General features: G+C 42.2%; 1 protein-coding gene across 1 annotated transcript in view; it reads right to left on the reverse strand.

Moving 5' to 3' along the window:
* SPATA6L (spermatogenesis associated 6 like) overlaps positions 1-20,561 on the reverse strand; it is a 54,649-nt gene that overhangs the window by 4,364 nt on the left and 29,724 nt on the right. Inside the window, exons 7-12 of the mRNA XM_023728587.1 lie at positions 14,635-14,759; positions 10,747-10,824; positions 7,768-8,007; positions 7,126-7,228; positions 4,436-4,470; positions 3,005-3,201 (exon numbers count right to left, since the gene is read on the reverse strand). Coding sequence (XP_023584355.1) covers positions 3,005-3,201; positions 4,436-4,470; positions 7,126-7,228; positions 7,768-8,007; positions 10,747-10,824; positions 14,635-14,759 — 778 coding nt within the window. The remainder of the gene's footprint in view (positions 1-3,004; positions 3,202-4,435; positions 4,471-7,125; positions 7,229-7,767; positions 8,008-10,746; positions 10,825-14,634; positions 14,760-20,561) is intronic.

Here is a 20,561-nt window from a genome sequence, read left to right on the forward strand (position 1 = left end):
AGCTTTCGGGACCTTTATTTGCTGATATGGCCAGACTCAAAATGAAAAGATACAGCCACATTTTACTTGGATCCACAATTAACACCCTTGGAAGCTGCAGTCAAGAAATCAAATGACGTACTGCATTGGGCAAATCTGCTGCAAAAGATCTCTTTAAAGTGATAAAAAGCAAAGATGTCACTTTGAGGACTAAGGTGCACCTGACCCAGGCCATGGTATTTTCAATTGCCTCATATGCATGCAAAAACTGGACAATGAATAAGGAAGACTGAAGAAGAATTGATGCCTTTGAATTACAGTGTTGGTGAAGAATACTGAATATACCATGGACTACTAGAAGAATGAGCAAATCTGTCTTGGAAGAAGGACAACCAGAATGCTCCTTAGAAGCAAGGATGGTGAGACTTCATCTCACATACTTTGGACATGTTATCTGGAGGGGCTAGTCACTGGACAAGGACATCATGCTTAGTAAAGTAGAGGGTCAGCGAAAGACAGGAAGACCTTCGACGAGATGGATTGACACAGTGGCTGCAATGATGGGCTCAAACACAGCAACGATGGTGAGGATGGCGCAGGACTGGGCAGTGTTTGTTCTGTCGTACCATAGGATCACTATGAGTCAAAACTGACTTGAGGGCACCTAACAACAACTACATATAAACACAGCACATGGACAGAAGCCAAGGGCTTTCCCCAGTCTCATGGCAGAGAAGCCCTTTGTAGCTGTAAGAGGATGGACCTTTGATTGCCATATCCAAGACCCATTTCCCCATTTTACAGATGAGGAAACTAAGGTCTACAGAAGTTGAGTATTTGTTTGCAATCACATAGCACAAGTCTCCTCACAACCACTCGTTGAAGTTTCTTTCTACTCCTTGTTTAAAAATCAATTCTTTAAATCCAGTTTTTAAAAATCAGTCTTTAAATCCAGGCTAACCCCCACCCCCACCTCCACTTTGCCAACCTGCTGGGTTCTAGGCTTGTGGCAAGAGAAAAGAGGGGAAGGAATGGGGTCAGGCACAGAGAGAGGCATAAATGTGTCCCCAGCCACCCGCCTCTGTGGACCAAAGCTGAATTTAACCATTTCTTGTTGTCTGCTTTTTATCTATGTTGTGTTATTTTCTTCCAGTATCGCAACTGATGAAGAATTCCCCATACGTTAATAGATTTTATTCAAATATTTGATTTGGTTTCCTCAAGTCCATGATCTAAACATTTTACTATCAAGTTATTCTATCGCTTCTGAACAACACTTAGAGTAGATTGTCACTTTCCTAGTCTACCTCACATTTGCTCTCCACTCCTTGAAAAGTTCAGGGCCACTTTTGTTCCGGAATTTCTCCATGAGTCCCTTTATGAACAATTGTGTTGTTTTGATATGGGGATTTCTCTTTTTATTCTCATCATGAATAGTGCAGAGAAAAGCAGACAGTCATATCCTTCATTCACAATAGCTGTCTTAAAATATCTTCAGTGGCACTTCCCGGGAGTTACGGTGACCAACCATCCTGGTTTGCCCAGGACTGAGGGTTTGCCAGGATACAGGACTTCTCAGGGCTAAAATAGAAACAAACCAAACCCGTTGCCTTCAAGTCGTTCCGACTCCTTGCGACCCTATAGGACAGAGTAGAACTGCCCCATAGGGTTTCCAAGGCTGTAATCTTTACGGAAGCAGACTGCCACATCTTTCTCCCGTGGAGCATCTGGTGGGTTCAAACCGCCTACCTTTCAGCTAGCAGCCGAGTGTTTAACCACTGCACCACCAGGGCTCCTTAAAATAGGGACAGTCCCATGCAAACAAGATCGGCTGGTCACCTTACTGGAGTGTGTAGTTTGGTTTAAAAAAAAAGGTTCCTGCTGTCAGTCTCTGGTCTGCCCTCAAGACACATGCAAACATGATTTGCAGTGTGACAATAATGTAAACAAACAGGGAAAACCATGTTTAGAAAAAGAGAAATAATATATACCTACATGTTAATGTTTGTCTTTGGGCTGTAGGACTATGGGTGATTTTTTTCACTCCTTCTTTTTCTGTAATTTCCAAACTTTCAATAGTGAGCCCTTTTATACTGAGGAAATCAAAAGCTTAATTTTTTTTAACGTATGACTGATAAAAATGGGTAGCTAACGAGTATCCATGCCAAAGTGCAACCAGTCGTCACGGAGTCCACTCCAACTGGGTCGCTCAGCAGCCCCGTGTGTGTCAGAGTAGAATGTGCTCCATTCTCAACAGCTGATTTTTCTGAAGCAGATTCCTAGGCCTTTCTTCAAATAAATAGTATCTATGCAGCACAGTGCTTAAGCGCTCGGCTGCTAACTAAAAGATCGTCAGTTCGAACTCACCAGCTGCTGCTCCCATAAAGACTGCAGCCTTGGAAAGATGTGGCTGTCTGCTCCCATAAAGATTACAGCCTTGGAAACCCTATGGAGCAATTCTACTCCATCCTGTAGGGTCTCTATGAGTCGGAATCGGCTCAATGGCAATGGGTTCGGTTTTTCTGCAAAAGTTGGAGTCCCTGGCTGCTGCAAACAGTTTAGACTTGCTTTTTCCCAGAGACTCCAAGGGTGGTGCAAATGGTTAACTCAGTCAGCTACTAACCAAAAGGTTGGAGATTTGAGTCCATGCAGAGGCATCTCAGAAGAAAGGCCTGGCAATCTACTTCTGAAAAACCAGCCATTGAAAACCCTGTGGAGCACTGTTCCACTCTGACAAACAAGAGGTCACCATGAGTCAGAATCGACTTGACAGCACTGGTTTTATGTGCCGAAGTCAGTTGTCTGTCTTATTTTTAACCAACAGATCCCAAGATAGGCCTTCCATCAGCAAAGAAAAGGCTCAACTCTGGCTTTTCGATAGATTTTAAAAAGCAATAATCACATTTTCATACCAAGGCGTCCCAAGCTGAATATCCCTAAGAAAGCAAACACGAGAAGTGACCCGACTTTACTCCGGCCACACCACCACACGCTCTGCAAGCAAGGATGGCTGCTCGCTGCTCACCTTTCTCGGAGAAGGGGCTGATCCAGAAGCGGGCTGGGTGACCTGGAATACTGGGAGGTGGCAAATGAAGTTTTCCGGTGGAAATCGGCATCCCCTTGGTTACTGTCACTGGGCAAGGGCTTTTCAAACTTACTTGAATCTAAAGGTGATGGCGAGTCGTTCCTGAAAACAATCCGCTCATCTGGCTCTTTGATAACCTGAATAACAATATGCATTATACTTCAGCTGCAGTTTTGTTTCCTTTGCTTAATTTAAAGTCAGGGAGATTAGGGGCAAGATGACTCTCTGCCCCAGAGATCTCCTGCAAATAAAAGACGGATGTAGAGAAGACTGGAGCCAACCTTCTTGGGAGTCCAAGTCAAGGAACAACAAGCAACATTACACCACAAAATTCCTTATGCTTGGCATTTATTAACGAGCCAAAGAGACCCATACTCTCAACTTTGATTTTTGAGGTTTGGGGATTATTCAGTTTAGGAAAGATATCTTTATTTATTTTTTTAACAAAACACTTAAAAGTTATGGCCTACGAAGCAAAGTATACTCAATTTTCTTTGCACACATATATTCCTGTGTTGTAACACTTAAGTTTGAACCTTCATCTTGACAAAACAATCAAACTTTAAGAACTACGTGATTTACCACCCCCATGTCAAAAGATACTTGATTATAGGAAAAGCAGTGGAAATCACTACTAGTAAAATAGGTATCCCACCACCCATCTGTCAGTTTGTCTCACTGTGGTGGCTTGCATGTTGCTATGCTGCTGGAAGCTGTGCCACCAGTATTTCAAATACCAGCAGGGTCACCCATAGTGGGCAGGTTTCAGTGGCGCTTTCAGACTAAGAGAGACTAGGAAGTAAGCTCTGGCAATCTACCTCTGAAAATTAGCCCATAAAAACCTTATGGATCACAACAGAATACTGCCCAACTTGTTTGCTTTGCACACGTCATTAGGAGGGACCTAGAGGAAGACATCATGTTGGTGACATAGAGGGCCAGCGAGGATGACAGAGACTCTTAGTGAGATGGATTGGCACAATAACTGCAACAATGGACTCGAACATGCTGGCAATTGTGAGGGTGACGTAGGACCGGGCAACGTTTCGTTCTGTTGTACGTAAGGTTGCGATGAGTCCAAGTTGACGCAACAGCACTACCAACAACAAAGAAGGTATTGGGCCTACATATACCCACACTGGAGATTCATCCTACATATGTATAGAGCTTATACCTGGGGAATGAACCAACCAACCCCAAAGCCAAGTATAGAGTGGAGCCCAGACGCCCCTTAAACGCTAATTAAACTAACAGTTCCATGAGCAGCACTAACTGGAAATGTATCTTTCCACCACTGATTGCCAAAAACACAATAATTGACATAAGAGAGCTGGAAATAAATCGTTTTACAAATGCTATTTCTAAAATTACCTTGACGTTAGCTGCAAGGCTGTCAAGAGAAGAAGCTAGAAGAAAGAGGAACAGGTGTTTCAATGACTCATTATTACCAGTTGCCCCTAAAACTGCTGTTACATTTATTCCACAGCAGCACAAAAATATTAGACAACGATGCAATTATTAAAGAATTTAAATGCTCCCTTGTAAATTGCACTATCACTTTTATGTCTCCCTTGAGACACAGCAATTTGAACTATGGGTTTTTCTGTCCTTTTTTGGGTCAACAATGAGCATTATATTAATGACATAGTCTAACGTGAAACAAGTTCTGTGACCCTCAGGCATTCAGGAAAACTAACATTTGCCCAGGTGCCCACAGCCTAGAAGAAGGCAATGTGGGTCTGAGAAAATTCATATACTCTGCCTCTTCTGCTATTCCCTTGACATTTTGTTCTCCTGGAATCCTATTTATGCAGGAACTCTTGCGTGTTCTTGTCCATGGTAGACACAAATGTTAAATTGAGACAATTTAATTCACAAGAGCTTGGAGGAACATAATGCAGCAAAAATGTAAATCATTAAGGTTAGCATAGATAATCATAATTAGAAAGTAGACCTAATGCCAGAGAATGGTAAAGATAACTAGGAAGTGAAGTAATAAATACACACAGACAAGACCAAGACTAAATTGGATGGTTCTAGGTTGAAAAAAAAAAGATTTGAAATGAGTATTTGCAAAACTATGCTAAGGCAACACAGCTTCCCCAGTGTGAGTGCAGCTTAGGCAGGGAAAAGCATCCTCCAGGCCATTGGTAGTAAGAAGGAAGACGTAAAAGGGATTTCTCATATCAACTGGGCATGGACAGATGTGTGTGCCCAGAGTCTCTTTTCTCTCCCCATGCCCAGTTGGCAGGGAAGCAGTGATGCTAAAGCCCTTTTCAGCCACAGCCACAAACCTGCCCTGTGGCCTAGTAGCCACCTTGGTCCCGGTTCTGAGCAGCTTTCACAGGGTGCTTGCCTTCATCCCCTTTCTTCTCAAAATGCCAATGGACCCGCCATGGACCAGCAGCATCAGTATCACCTGGAAGCTTGCTAGAAATGAAGAATCCCAGGCCCCACCCGAGCCCCCATCCTAGGCCTACTGAATCAGAATCTGCAGTTGAACAAGATCCCCAGGTGATTCAAATGCACATTCAAGCTGGAGAAATCCAAAAAAAAACCCATTGCCACTGAGTCCAACTCATAGTCTACAGGACAGACTAGAACTGCCCCATAGGGTTTCCAAGGAACGGATTTTTTTGTTGTTGTTGTTGTTTTTCGCAAAAACCTACACTCTGGAACCTCAGCTCTCCACCTGCCAAGGTTAAGAAGGGACAGAGACCTAGACCAATGTGATATCTGAGTCCCATCATCACTGAGCCAGCTTTAAGCCCTACTTATCTTCCCTGGGAAACACATCTGGCTGTTGCTTGATTTCGCAGTAATACGAGACAGTGACGCTTTTATCTGCAGCACGAATGATTTTCAATTAAGTGTCAGAAGTGATGAAACACTTTCTGCTTCAAACTCTGCACTCTATCCTTAGCCGGCTGCTATCAAACAGTCACCAATACCCAAGACCACTGGCTTGAGGGATCACATAAGACTGTGCAGTCCCTTAAAAATATAAACCTTTACACCTAAAGTGGGAACCTTGTTGTCAGGGCTGCTACAGGTCCAGTCGTACCAGGAGGCAAGGCAATGGACCACCAGCATTCCTTCTCATCGGAGAATTTTGATTAACTCCAGGAATGGTTGAACTTGACTGCCTGCCGACGTGGTTCATGCATTTCAACCACAAGCTAATAGTCTCCGAGAGATGCCTTAACCCAGTGCCTCTCAATGTGTGGCCCAGGGACCTCCCCAGGGTTCCCCAAGACCCTTTCAGGAGATCCCCGAGGTCAAAACTGTTTTCATGATAATACTAAGACATAATTTGCCTTTTTCACTCTCATTCTCTCATGAACGGAGCAAATGAGAATGGAGCTTCCCAGACATTACACACCGTGTGATGATGACCCCACTCTGATGGCTAGTGCAATGTGTGCTTGTGCTTTCTTGTACTTTTTAAATGTCTCAGTTTTAATTTCTAATATGTTAAATATCGATAGATATAACAAAAGTCCTTATTGAAAGGTAACAAAAGTCCTTGGGGTCCTCAATATGTAATATTTAAGAATGCAAAAGAGTGCTGCAGCCTGGAAGATTGGGATCCACTGCCTTAACCTAACTGCTCCAGAGAGGCTGGCTCCCCTCCCCGCCAACATGGAACCTTGTAAAACAAACATATGTCTGCTGCTCTCCACCCAGCCTCTGCTCTTTCCCATCCAGAAAATGGCTAGGCTTGTTTGTTAGCTACCAGTGGTGCCTTGGCAAGGAGTTCACACCAGAGTAAAGCTCCTCTTCTCTGCTTTTCCAGCCCAGCCAGGGAGCCACTTCAACCTCTGCATGCTCAATTAGCAACACTACTCAGAATAGTCCTTCCATACCGAGGGGAACTCTCAAACGGAGACCTTCTGACTCTGCTCCGTGGGCACGCCTCCCTGGAAACTCCACAGCTGTAGACTACTTGAGAATTAGGCCCACAGTTTCCAAAGCAACTTGTGATTCCTCCAAATGAAAGAAGATTTAGAAGTAGGATACATAAGTTTCCATACACAAATGTACAGAAGAAACTTAAGTACCTCTTCTCACTGGAAATGGAAAGTTTGACAACTTGCACTTTCTTCTAGACTTTCGGGAATGATGCTCTGAAATAGTCTCACCAAAGGGCTTTGCACTGTCCACCTGAAGGTAAAGGAAAGAAACAAGACTTGAATGTGCCCTAGCTAGTATTACCAGTTGCCACTGAGTCGATTCCAATTCATGGTGACCCCATGCGTGTCAGAGTAGAACTGTGCTCCATGGGGTTTTTGTTCTGTTGCGCATGGGGACACCAGGAGTAGAGGGCCACCTTGATAGCAGCTAACAACATCATATTTAGATATTACATTCTATTAATAATTTTCAAAAATCAAAAATAGAGATGGGTGATGATCTTTGAGCAAGTCTTCTCTATTAGACATCTTTATAGACATCTGGCATCGACGCTAGGAAACGAACATAATTTAATCTATGATGATGCGTAAGTTACAAGAGAGAGACTGGTATGGTGGAAAGAACACAGGTCAGACAATTGTGCTCGCATCCTGGCTCTGCTATTTGCCAGGTGGTGCGCGCTTGCCCAAGTTCATCCGTGTTTCCCCCCCGTAAAGTGGAGACAATGTTCCACCTTCACTCTTGCCCTCCCCATTCCAAACGACCCTGAAAAATGATTTGAGGCTCACGTGTCTAACTACAAACGGAGGTTTGATTTCTCTGGAGATTTTGAAACTATTTCCGAAGTTCAAGTGAGTTGGCTGGTCCTGGGAGAGACGCCTGGTGGGATATGGGGGGGGCGCCCGGGACTGGGGGCCTCGGGGCGTCCTGTCGGGATTATTTTCCTTGGGCTTCATCTTTATGCTGTTTCGGGGGAACATTGGTCCAGGTGATGTAGATAAACGCCTTTGCCAATAAAGTCTGTCTTCCTAAAACCAAAAAGGAAGAATATTCTTAAAAAGGAAATTTAAAAATAAATAAAGTTCCATCAAAATATAACTGCATTTAGTTGATTTTCTTTAACTAAGGGACAAGATTGAACATCTCAGATTTATAAAAAATAAACTTAAGGAAGTGAATTTTTTTTCCAGTTCAGTCAGCTTAACATAATTTACTAGTATTTATAACTTGCTAGAATAATATGTTTCATTACAGTGATATGTATTTGTATTAGGGGAAAGTTGGAAAGTATCAGACACATCCCTTCACTCTAGCCATAAATAAATAAATAGGTAGGTAGGCAGATGAAAGAAAGGAATGACAAAAGGAAGGCAAGGGGAGAGAAAAAGAGGAAGGAAAATAATTTGGCATATTCTTGAGTCTAGTAATTTTACTTCAAAGGATGTATGTATTAAAAGGAAATAATCATGACTATGTGTGTAGCACAGAGCCCTGGTGGCGCAGTGGTTAAGAGCTCAGCTGCTCACCAAAAGGTTGGCAGTTCAAATCCACCAGATGCTCCTTGGAAACCCCATGTGCCAGTTCTACTCTGTCCTATAGGGTTGCTATGAGTAGGAATCGACTCGACAACAATGGGGTTTATGTGTATAGCTATAAAAATGATTGTGATAGTTGAAAAATTGGAAACCATCTGTCTTGGCAAGCAAACAATTGCCTCTCAGCTCCAAACCCACCCTTCTACAGCCAGCTTTAAGATATCGGGGCTGGCCTTCCGCACACCCATTTCTGCTTTTCCAGCTGTCCCCCCTGCCCCCCACCCCCGGAAGCCTCTGCCAGTAGAGGGCGCTAGAGGAGGACCGCAAGGCTAGAGGGGGACGAACAGACTGGCTCCTTCCAGTTTTGCATTCTGTTCCTGCCAACATCACCTCAGGAACCACTCTTCACCTTGGCAGCAGCAAATGGTTCCAGTTGAGTTTGTTTGGTGTTTTTCATACTCTCAGAACTGGCCTCCTTGAGTCCCCCCGGACACCAGTACCAGCCGGCCAGAGACCTCTCCTCAGAGATCTGGATCTAGCCCCACAGGATCCTTCCTCCAAACTCCTGAGGCACCAGCGGTGAGCACTGAGCAGTGCCGCTCCTTAGAGATCCGAGCTCCAGCCCTGCAGAGTCTCCTCTGAATTCCTGAAGTACCAGCACACCCAGGAAGCAGCCCCTCCCTAGAGGTTTGGGCCCATTTCCGTGGGGCCCCTCCAAGCATCGACATTCTTGAAGACCCCAACCTTGTCCCTTTGTTCCCGCAGCCCTAGGGGTGGAAGCTGCTTCCTGCAGTTACTGTCTCTGTCACCTCAGTGTTCCCCTTTCACCTGTCAGCCTTTCAGACCCTGTTCTACCACTTTTTTACGTTAAATTTTTCCTGTTAAAATAACTGGTGTGGTTTGTTTTCCTGACTGATAGAGCAATTAAATGCCCCTAAAAAGGAAAATGATTGGTCAAACAAATTTTGGTACTGCCATACAATGGAATACTATGAAGTCATAAAAAATTGCATAAGAATACTTAAGGACACAAGAAAATGTTCATGATATATTAAGTGAACAAATAAAGATAGAAAATAACAGGTGTAGTATGATCCCAGCCTGTTAAGATGAAGAAAGTGTGTGGGGGGAGGGAGGTGTAATACAGAACGATATACACTAAAAAATTAGCCAAACTCATCTCTAGATGGTAGGAATTACAGTTGATTTTTATTTTGTTCTTTTTGATTGTATTTTCTAACTTTCTAAAATGAGTGTGACAGTTTTGTTATAATAAACAAAGAAGTTATTATTACAAATTAACATTTAAACGAATACCCATATTAGGAGGTTAAAACAAGATTAAAGTGGTGGGAGAGAAAGAAAGATAGGCTGAAGAATACCCAGGCACACACATCAGAGAGACTGGAAAAAAAAGAAGGTGAATAAGGAGAGATGAAAAACAGGTAGTGCCTTTCTTAAAATTATTAATTACTCCTCTGTTATATGAGTTCTTATGCCCAGAGGAATGATAGATTTCCTCAGCTTAACGACCCTTGTTATCATTCAGTACCCTTACCCCACAGCCTACATTTTCAAGGTATTTTCCAGAAGCTTGGGCATGATTTGGGATGACAAGCATTTTGTTTTCACTTACTAATTTTACTCTATCTTGTTCCAAAAGTATTTGCTGAAGCTTTATAAAGTGCATTCATTCATTCTCCATCTTGTTCTAGAAAGGATTTTAAATGGCTACAAAGTGAAGTACAGTAAGGTAAAAGAAATCAGGGTGAAGGGGACATTAGGGTTGGACAAGAGAGTGAAATGGAGGTGGAGTGCAGGGATGCCCTAAGACCCTGTGCAGTGTCAAAAACAACCCACAAATTCAACTCTGAGCTTTAGCAAGAGAAAGAAGGAAACATGATTATTCATACGATCAACAGTAGATGCCTTGGAGCAACAACCACAAAAAGGCTAACTAGCCTACTTGGGTCAAACTTGTGACTTTAGCTTCTGGATCACGCTGCTCCGCCAACCACACGGTGCTGAACACACAGCAAACATACTTACTCTAATTCACAATCTGGCTGAGCAAATCATTTGAGTATAGTAATTCAAATCTAGCACAAAGTCTCCAGGTTTCTGTGCACCCAGTTACATCCAAACTTGGTAAACTGAGTTTGGACTGAAATTCCTTAAATTTGTGGATAAAAGTCCTGTCATTTCTATCCCCGGCTTCTCAATTATACTTACAAGAAATCTGTTTCTATGCAGGCACGCACGTTCTCTGATGGCTGTCCTTGTAGAAAACTCTAATTTGGGAGAAATACCCTAAAAATAAAACAGCATAAAAGAAGCAAGTAAAAGTACTGGAAACAGGTTCTTTGTCCATCCCATGCTAAGCTGAAATCACTCAAGACCTAACTGCTCTTCTGTTTGACTGGCATAATCCACATGCATTATACATAGTAAGAAGAGCAAACATTTACGTAGTATGACGTACCAGGCCCTGTCCTAAGTACTTTGTGTATATTAACTTATCTAATCCTCACAACAACCCCAGGGATAGGTCCTAACAGTATCCCCATTTGGTCGATGAGTATACTAGGACACAGAGTTCAAGTAATTTGCCCAACTAGTCATGACAGGGAGTCCTTGGGTGGTGCAAATGGTTAACACATTGGCTGCTGTCTTAGTTATCTAGTCCTGCTATAACAGGAATATCACAAATGGATGACTTGGACAAATATAAATTTATTATCTCACAGTCTGTTGTTGTTGTTGTTAGGTACTGTCAAGTTGGTTCTGACTCATAGCGACCCTGTGTACCACAGAACGAAACACTGCCCAGTCCTGCTCCATGCTCACAATTGTTGTTATGCTTGAGCCCACTATAGCAGCCACTGTGTCAATCCATCTTGTTGAGGGTCTTCCTCTTTTTTGCTGACCCTGTACTTTACCAAGCATGATGTCCTTCTCAAGGGACTGATCCCCTCTGACAACATGTCCAAAGTATATAAGACATAGTCTCACCATCCTTCCTTCTAAGGAGCATTCTGATTGTACTTCTTCCAAGACAATCTCACAGTCTAGTAGGCTACAAGTCCAAAATCAGGGTGCCAGCTGCTCCAGGAGAAGGCTTTCTCTCTCTGTCAGCTCTGGGGGAAGGTCCTTGTCATCAATCTTCCCCTGGTATAGGAGTTTCTCAGCAGAGGGACCCCAGGACTAAAGGACGCACTCTGCTCCTGGCACTTTTTTCTTGATGGCATGAGGTCCCTCTCCTCTCTGCTCACTTCTCTCTTTTATATCTCAAAAGAAATTGACTCAAGATACAACCTAATCCTATAGATTGAGCCCTGACTCACTAACATATCTGCCTCTAATCCTGCCTCATTAACATCACAGAAGTTAGGATTTACAACACATAGGATAATCATATCAGATCACAAAATGGTGGACAACCACACAATACTGGGAATCATGGCCTAGCCAAGTTGATACACAATTCAATCTATAACAACTACTAACTGAGAGGCTGGAGGTTGGAGTTCACCCACAGGCACCTTGGAAGAAAGGTCTGGCAATCTATTTCCAAAAAATCAGCCATTGAAAATCCTATGGAGCATAGCTCTACTGTGACACCATAAGTCAGAGTCCACTTGGAGACAACTGGTTTTAGTAATGACAGAGCTGGTATTTGACCCCTGGCATTCTGGCTCCAGCATCCATCTTGTTAGTTACTCTATTTAAAACACTGGTCCATGCAATTGGATGAGATTACCTAGAGAGAAAGTTCTCCTTGCCTACCTACTTGCTTTGAAAAACTTCCTTTGTCTTATATCAAATATTTGTTTATTAGATCTATTTCTAAACTCTGTTTCTGTTTGTTTGTTTCATTGATCAGTATTTCTCTATTTTCTCAGTACCATATTGTTGCTTTATAATACATTCTGATGATATAGGGCTAGACCACCATTTTATCATAATAAAAACAGAAATTATTGTCTGTTTATATTTCCATGTAAATTGTAGGTGCTTTTTGTCAAGATGAGGTTTCTCTCATTTTCGCTAACCCTTTACTTTACCAAATATGACAATTGATCTTTCCTGATGACACGTCCAAAGTAAGCGAGCTGAAGTCTCATCATCTTCACTTCTAGGGAACATTCTGGTTGTATTTCCTCTAAGACTGACTTGTTCATTTTTCTGGCAGTCCACGGTATATCCACTATACCGTGAATATTCAATATACCTTCAATATATTACAAATATTCAATATACCCTCAATGAGACAGATTGACACAATAACCACAACAATAGATTCAAACATACCAACAATCATGAAGACGGTGCAGGACTGAATAACATTCTGTTACATGTAAGGTCACCATAAGTCAGAGCTGACTCGCAACTAACAACAACATCTTTTAAGCTATAGCTTAAATATAACTTAATTGCAAGAATTAATATTTTACCTCTAGTGCAGAAGGAATAATGGGATCTTTCCAGCAATTTTAAGCCCTTTCCCTGGTAATTAAGGAGCACTGGTGGCTCAGTGGTTAAGCGCTCGGCTGCTAACTGAAACCCACCAGCTGCTCCATGGGAGAAAGATGTGGCAGTCGGCTTCCATAAAGATTACAGCCTTGGAAACCCTGTGGAGCAGTTCTACTTTATCCTATAGGGTCACTATGAGTTTGAATCGACTCGATGGCAATGGTTTTTTTTTTTTTTTCTGTAATTAGCTGCATTTATTCTTGCCTATAAACACAACTCCTATAGGTTCTTCTTCCTCTTTATGCCCATAGAGTTAAACAAAGATAACACTCCGAGAAATATGAGCAATTGTGTTTCTCCTTGTCTTGATACTTCCTGGGTACCAGCCCAGTGTTTGTAGATGGCTTTTATTTAGCAGAAAACTCAACCAAACCACAGTGAGTATCCTCAGTCTTTTTCCCCTTTTAGCATCTAAAGAGCAACAGCCCAATAACCCCAAATAATATAGGTGAGCATTTTATTTGTACCATAGATTTAAGTGACATACACAGAACAACTCTGAGAAAAAAACGGGTTCGGTGACAGTCACCAAACCCACAAAGATAATGGAGGGCTTAAAGTGACGGTCATGGGGAATTCTGATTAGGTACACCTTTGATGAATGCTTGCTGTTTGATGTATTAGAATTAGAAACTCTGTCATTGTAAGTGTCACAGAAACAAGATCCCTGCATGTTATATGTTCCATGTAAGTGACATAAAAGTCAAGAAACTCTCAGAGTTGCTGCAGAGATTTAAAAAAAAAAAAAAAAAATCGCAGATAACATCAAAATGAAGACTTTGGGTTCAGTTCAGATATTGCCCTCCAAACAGCTAGACCATCAACTGAATATCTGCTGTGTCTTTTTAAGATCCTTCAGTAATATCAGGTTGTCTGTTAACTTCCCCTCTGTTAAATGGGGACCATAATAACTGCCTTGGCTAACCTGAGAATTCTTATGAGGACAATGAGATATTGTGTGTGAAAACTGAAAGCACAAAATAAATGAGAGATGGCATTATTACTATTACTACTCTGCTCTGCTGCTATTATTACTAAAATAATAGCCATGACTAAATAAACAGATAATATCAAATTTGTTGATCTGCATTAAACGGAGGTCAAAAAAAAAAAAAAAAACAATGCATGATGATATGAATATAGCAACGATTTAGTCTGATTAGATAAGGCTCTCACCTCTCAGATCAACCGTGGGAATAATTTAGTATCTTGAGTTGAGCATCTAAACAAGGCTAACACTACCACTGGTGGCTGTCTAGTTGACTCATGGCGATCCCATGTGTGTCAGAGTAGAACTGGGCTCCACAGGATCTTCAATGGCTGATTTTGGGGAAGTAGATTGCCAGGACTTTCTACAGAGGTGCCTCTGGGTGGACCTGAACTTCCAGCCTTTTAGTTAGCAGCCGGCTGTGTTAATCCTTTGCACCACCCAGGGACTCAGTTAAACAGGGCTACTATTAAACAGAAAAATAAGAGTACTAAACAAGAAGAAGGGATCTGCCAAGATCAAGCCTTATCAGGAAAAAATATCCAGGTCCCATGAATTTCTCTCCCAACAGAAAGCCCAGCTGGGCACAGCTCACTTACTGGAAAGCCTACAGCTGTCCTCATGAGCACCTCCCGACATGTACCATGGTGTGAGGGTCTCAGCTTGGGCTCCGGGAAAAGAAAATCTCTTGTGTTTTCTTCGTAGTAGGCCAACTTTTCCCACACTAGGAAGGAGAAATGGTAGGTATTACAAAAGATCAGGGAGGAGATGCAGAGACAGCATGCAGATAAAAATGGACACTTAGAATCCAGCACCTGTTATTCCAGTGGAGAACGACTTCTCCTTTTTCTCTCCTGGAAATGTTTTAAATCCTTGTCCAAGATGTAACAGAGAAAAAAGATCATCTAAAAGGCTGCTCCACAAAACAAAACAAAGAAGAAAACCTATCTTTCCACCCATCCATCCATCCATCCATCCATCCATTCTTTCCTTCAACAAATATTTATTAAGGACATACCTTGGGCCAGTCCCTGGGGATTGAACAGGAACAAGGCAGACCTATTTCTGCCTACACAATGGTTAGACTGGTGTTAAATGTTCTCTGTATGCAGGGATGGTGGTGTCTGAATGGCCCAGAGAACAGCTAGAGCTGTGGTTCATAGCAGGAGTGGTACCAATCCCAGAGAACATTCTGGAAATTTGTGGGGACATTTCGTGGGCAGGAGACAGAGGTGTGAGGTGTCCTACAATGCTCAAGACATCTTCGTACATTGAGCAACTTTGCCCCTCCTGCAAGTGACATTCTAAAGTCCTACCAGACATTCTTGCAAGCTAAAAACCTATTTACAATTATCCGAGCCTAGAACCAAACTCTATTTTCATATAAACACAAAGCACTTTTTTGCCTGGTTTTAAAAGACACTGGGTTTTCCAGGAATGCAGGTACCGTATACATCAAGGAATAATTGTACTTTGTTTTGTTTAGATCTTTACCAAGAGCTGCTTGGCATTTTAAAAATCATGTCACATCTAAATACTTCATTATGCTTTTTGGGTAACTATCCTCAACACTTACGTATTGGTATACATATTATTTTATTATAAATCACTCTCCTTTTATTTCTTCTTTCTATTACAGTTGGAATATTGAATTGATTTTTTGCAGAGACTTGTAAAAGTTGATTATATTAACTAGGAATGTTATTTCAGTATAGTAAAAGGGATGTTACGAGATACTATAAAAAGAAGACCTTGGGTCTAACAGGAGTGAGAACCACTGAGCTAACGGACACAGAACCTGTCAACTGAGCCATCCCCATCTCCATAGCAGGTGCTACAGAAGTGGTTTGGACAAGGGCGGCCCGTATACACAGCACTGTCAAAAAGTAACTGTAGCCAATGAGGTATTTTTACTGTTTGGTGATGGCCATTTTATTTATGAGAAGAATTCTAATGAGGGTATATTTTTAGTACATCAATTGGAGAAAATAATTGACCTTACATCAAGTAATTTGAAGAATTAATTTTTCTCCGACTTATTCCACTTAATATTAATGTTTGGGTTCTAATGAGGAAAGGATCAAAGGGTCATCATTTCATATTTGATCATAATATCCTTTCTTCCAATGGATAAACAAATTATGGTATATCCACACAATGGAATACTACGCAACAATAAAGAACGACGATGAAGCCGTGAAACATCTTATAACATGGAGGAAGCTGGAGGTCATTATGCCAAGGGAATTTAGTCAGTCACAGAAGGACAAATATTGTGTAAGACCACTATTATAAGAACTCAAGAAAAGGCTGAAACACAGAAGAAAACATTATTTGATGGTTACAAGGGTGGGGAGGGAGGGTGAGGGTTATTTACTAACTAGATAATAGATAAGAATTATCTTAGGTGAAGGGAAGGACAGTACACACTACAGGTGAAGTCAGCACAACTGGACTAAACCAAAGCTAAGAAGTTTCCTGAATACAATCAAACACTTTGAGGGACAGAGTAGCAGGGGTAATGGCCTGGGGACCATGCTTTCAGGGGACATCTAGGTCAATTGGCGTAACAAAGCTTATTAAGAAAATGTTCTGCATCCTACTTTGGTGAGCAGTGTCTGGGGTCTTAAAAGCTTGCAAGTGGCCATCTGAGATGCATCAGTTGGTCCCAAGCACCTGGAGTAAAGGAGAATGAAGAACACCAAAGACACAAGGAAAGTATTAGCCCAAGAGACAGAAAGGCCCACATAAACCAGAGATTTTATCAGCCTGAGACCAGAAGAACCAGATGGTGCCTGGCTACCACCGATGACCACCCTGACAGAGAACACAACAGAGAGTCCCGGATGGAGCAGGAGAAAGGTGGGGTGCAGAACTCAAATTCTAGTAAGAAGACCAGACTTAATGGTCTGACTGAGACTGTAGGAACCCCGGAAAGCATGGCCCCTGGATTCTCTATCAGCCCAGAACTAAAACAATTTCTAAGGCCAACTCTTCAGACAGTGATTGGACTGGACTGCAGGATATAAAGTGATACTCGTGAGGAGTGTGCCTCTTAGCTCAAGTAGATACAAGAGACTAAACAAGCAGCTTCTGTCCGGAGGTGAGATGAGAAGGCAGAGAGGGTTAGGATCTGGCTGAATGGACATGGGGAATCAGGGGTGGAAAGGAGGAGTGTGCTGTCACAGTATGAGGAGAGCAATTAGAGTCACATAACAATGTATGTATAAATTTTTCTATGGGAAAAAATAAAAACATTAAAAAAAAATAATATCCTTTCTTCCTGCTCCTCCCTTCCAGACACACTGCAGCCACAACGGACTGAATTATCTTTCCCTCCATAAGCTGTCCACCACCTATCTGTCAGTTTGTCATTCTGTGATGTTTGTGCGTTGCTATTGATGCTGGAAGCTACACCACCGGTATTTCAAATACGAGCAGGGTCACCCACGGTGGACAGATTTCAGCAGATCTTCCAGACCAAGACAGACTAGGAAGAAAGACCTGGCAATCTACTTCTCAAAATTAGCCCATTAAAACCCTATGGATCACAGCCAAATATTGTCCAATACAGTGCTGAAAGATGAGTTGGAAGGCACTCAAAACACACAGCATCCACAACAACAGACTCAAACATACCAAGGATTATGAAGATGGTGCGGGTCCAGGCAATGTCTTGTTCTGTTGTACACGGGGTCACCATGAGTTGGAGCTGACTCGATGGCCACTAACAACAGCAACCATAAGCTGGACAGTCACAGCTTCCACTGTTCCTTCCAAAATGCCCTTTCTTCCTTCTCATCCTGTTGAGATCCTATTCATCCTTCAAGTTTTATATCAAATGTTTTACAGTATTTCCAACATAACAGGTCCAAAACAGAACTCTTGGTATTTTCCCAAAATTAGCTCTCCCATAGTCTTCCCACCAGAAGAATCAACACCATCATCAAGCCAGTTGCTCAAGCACAGAATCTAGGATTCGTCCTTGATTCCACTCTTCCTCTCACTTCTTACATCAACCCATGAGCAAATATTATTGACTCTATCTCCAAAATAAATCTAAAACCTGTCCCCTTCTTGCCATCTGTACAGCTACCATCCTGGTCCAAGCCACCACCATCCCTCACCTGGATACCATAGTGGCCTCCAAGCCAGTCTCCCTCCTTCCATTCTTCCTGCAAAAAAATCTATTCTCCACACACTGAGTTGTTCAGAATACATCGGATTGTGCCTTTCACCTGCTGTCTTGGTTTCCTAGAGCTGCTGTAAGAGAAATACCTCAAGTGGTGGTTTTAAGGAACAGAAATTTATTTTTCATAGTTCTGGAGGCTAAAAGTCTCTATCAGGGTCTCAGCTCTGTTGATTCCTTCTGTAGGTTTCTCTACTGGTTTCTGGTGACTGCTGGCAATCCTTGGTGTTTCTGGGCTTGAAGATGCCTCTGTCTCCATGGTCATGCAGCATCTGTCTTCCCCCTATGCGTGTCTCTGTGTCTACTCTGCTTTTTATAACTCAGAATTGATTAGGTTTAGCACCCACCCTACTCTGGTATAACCTCATTAACATAACAAAGGAAAGACCCTATTTCCAAACAGGATCACATCCACAAGTCCAAGGGCCAGGACTTCAATACATATTTTGGGGGACATAATTCTAATCCACAATACCTGCTTAAAACCTTCTGGTAGGCTTCCCATCATATTAGAATAAAATCCAAGCATCTTTATCCTAGCCTTCAAGACTATATGATAACGCATCTAATCACGTCTCTTATTTCGTTACCGCTTTCCCCCTTGACCCTTCCATGCCATCCCTCCTGCTGTCCCTCAAACATACCATGTTCACCTCTACCTTAGAGTTTTGCTGTACTGTCCTTCTCCCTGTAATGTTCCTTCCCCAGATCCCTGCAAGGTGTCCCGCTTACTGCGTGACATGCCTTGGTTTAAATGCCATCCTACCAGAAAGGTGACATCTCAACCTAAAGGAGCATCCTTCCCTGCCCCTCCTTATCACATGACCTTGCTTTACTCTCTCAACGTAAGCTATCACTAACTAATACTTTTATTCATGTGTTTGTGATCTGCTTCCGTGAACATTCCATAAAAGCAGGGACTGTGCCCTGTTCATTACAATATCTCTGGCTGGGCTGTCCCTGAAAGGTGTGGACCCAGGGCAGTTCAGCCAGTGCAGGACTCAGCCAGGATAATCACAACTGAAGAAAGGCCATACTGTCAGCATCTTTCATAGGCCCCTTGGGCTATCATCAGAGACAGGTATCTCGAAATTAGATTTCAAGGATGTTCAGAAAAGAGTGGTAAGGTGCAGCATCCTGGACCCCACTCCCATGAATGAACAGCGAGGATTAAAATAAGACCAATTACTTAAATGCTTGCCTACACTGTTGTTGTTAGCTGCCATAGAGTCAGCCCCTGACTAATGGTGACTCCACACACAATGGGATCAGGCCATTGTGATCCACAGGGTTTTCACTGGCTGATTTTCAGAAGTAGATCACCAGGCCATTCTTCCAAGTCTGTCTTAATCTGGGAGCTCCACTGAAACCTGTTCAGCGTCATTGCAACACACAAGCCTCCACTGACAGGTGGTGGCTGTGCATGAGGTGCATTAGCTGGGAATCAAACTTCAGGTGTCCTGAATAAAAAGCAAGAATTCTACCACTGACATTGGCTAGTTCTTGTCACTGTATCCAAAATGATAGCTACTGAATTATTATTCCTATATTTAGCAAGAATTACGGTTAAAAATAAAAGGCTAAGAAGAATCCTAATCAAAGGGGGAGGGAATGCAGAACAGAATTTCAAATTGTCAATGGAAACCAGACTTTCTAGAGCCATTGAGGCTGGATGAACCCGCAAAACTATTGCCGTGAGTTAATCTTTAAACTTTAAACCTTGAACTAAAGCTATCCCCTGAAGTCTTTGTTGAATCAAAACATAGCTTATCTTACATTGACCAATGGAACAGAATGGAGAACCCAGATGTAAATTCATCCACCTACAGTCACCTGATCTTCCACAAGGGCCCAAAGTCTATCAAATGGGGAAAAGACCATCTTTTTAACAAATGGTGCTGGCAAAATTGGATGTCCATCTGCAAAAAAATGAAACAGGACCCATACCTCACACCATACACAAAAACTAATTCAAAGTGGATCAAAAGCCTAAATATAAAACCAAAAACTATAAAGATCATAGAAGAAAAAATAGGATCAATGCTAGAGACCCTAACACACGAACAGGATAAAAACCATAACTAACAACATACAAACTCCAGAAGATAAGCTAGATAACTGGGATCTTCTAAAAACTAAACACTTATGCTCATCAAAAGACTTCCCCAAAAGAGTAAAAAGAAAAACTACAGACTGGGAAAAAATTTTTGGCTATTACAGATCGGACAAAGGTCTAATCTCTAAAATCTACAGGAAAATCCAACACCTGTACAACAAAAAGACAAATAATCCAGTTAAAAAATGGGCAAAGGAAATGAACAGACACTTCACCAAAGA

This window comes from Trichechus manatus, unplaced genomic scaffold (genome assembly GCF_000243295.1).
Source record: "Trichechus manatus latirostris isolate Lorelei unplaced genomic scaffold, TriManLat1.0 scaffold00025, whole genome shotgun sequence".
Lineage (NCBI taxonomy): Eukaryota > Metazoa > Chordata > Mammalia > Sirenia > Trichechidae > Trichechus > Trichechus manatus.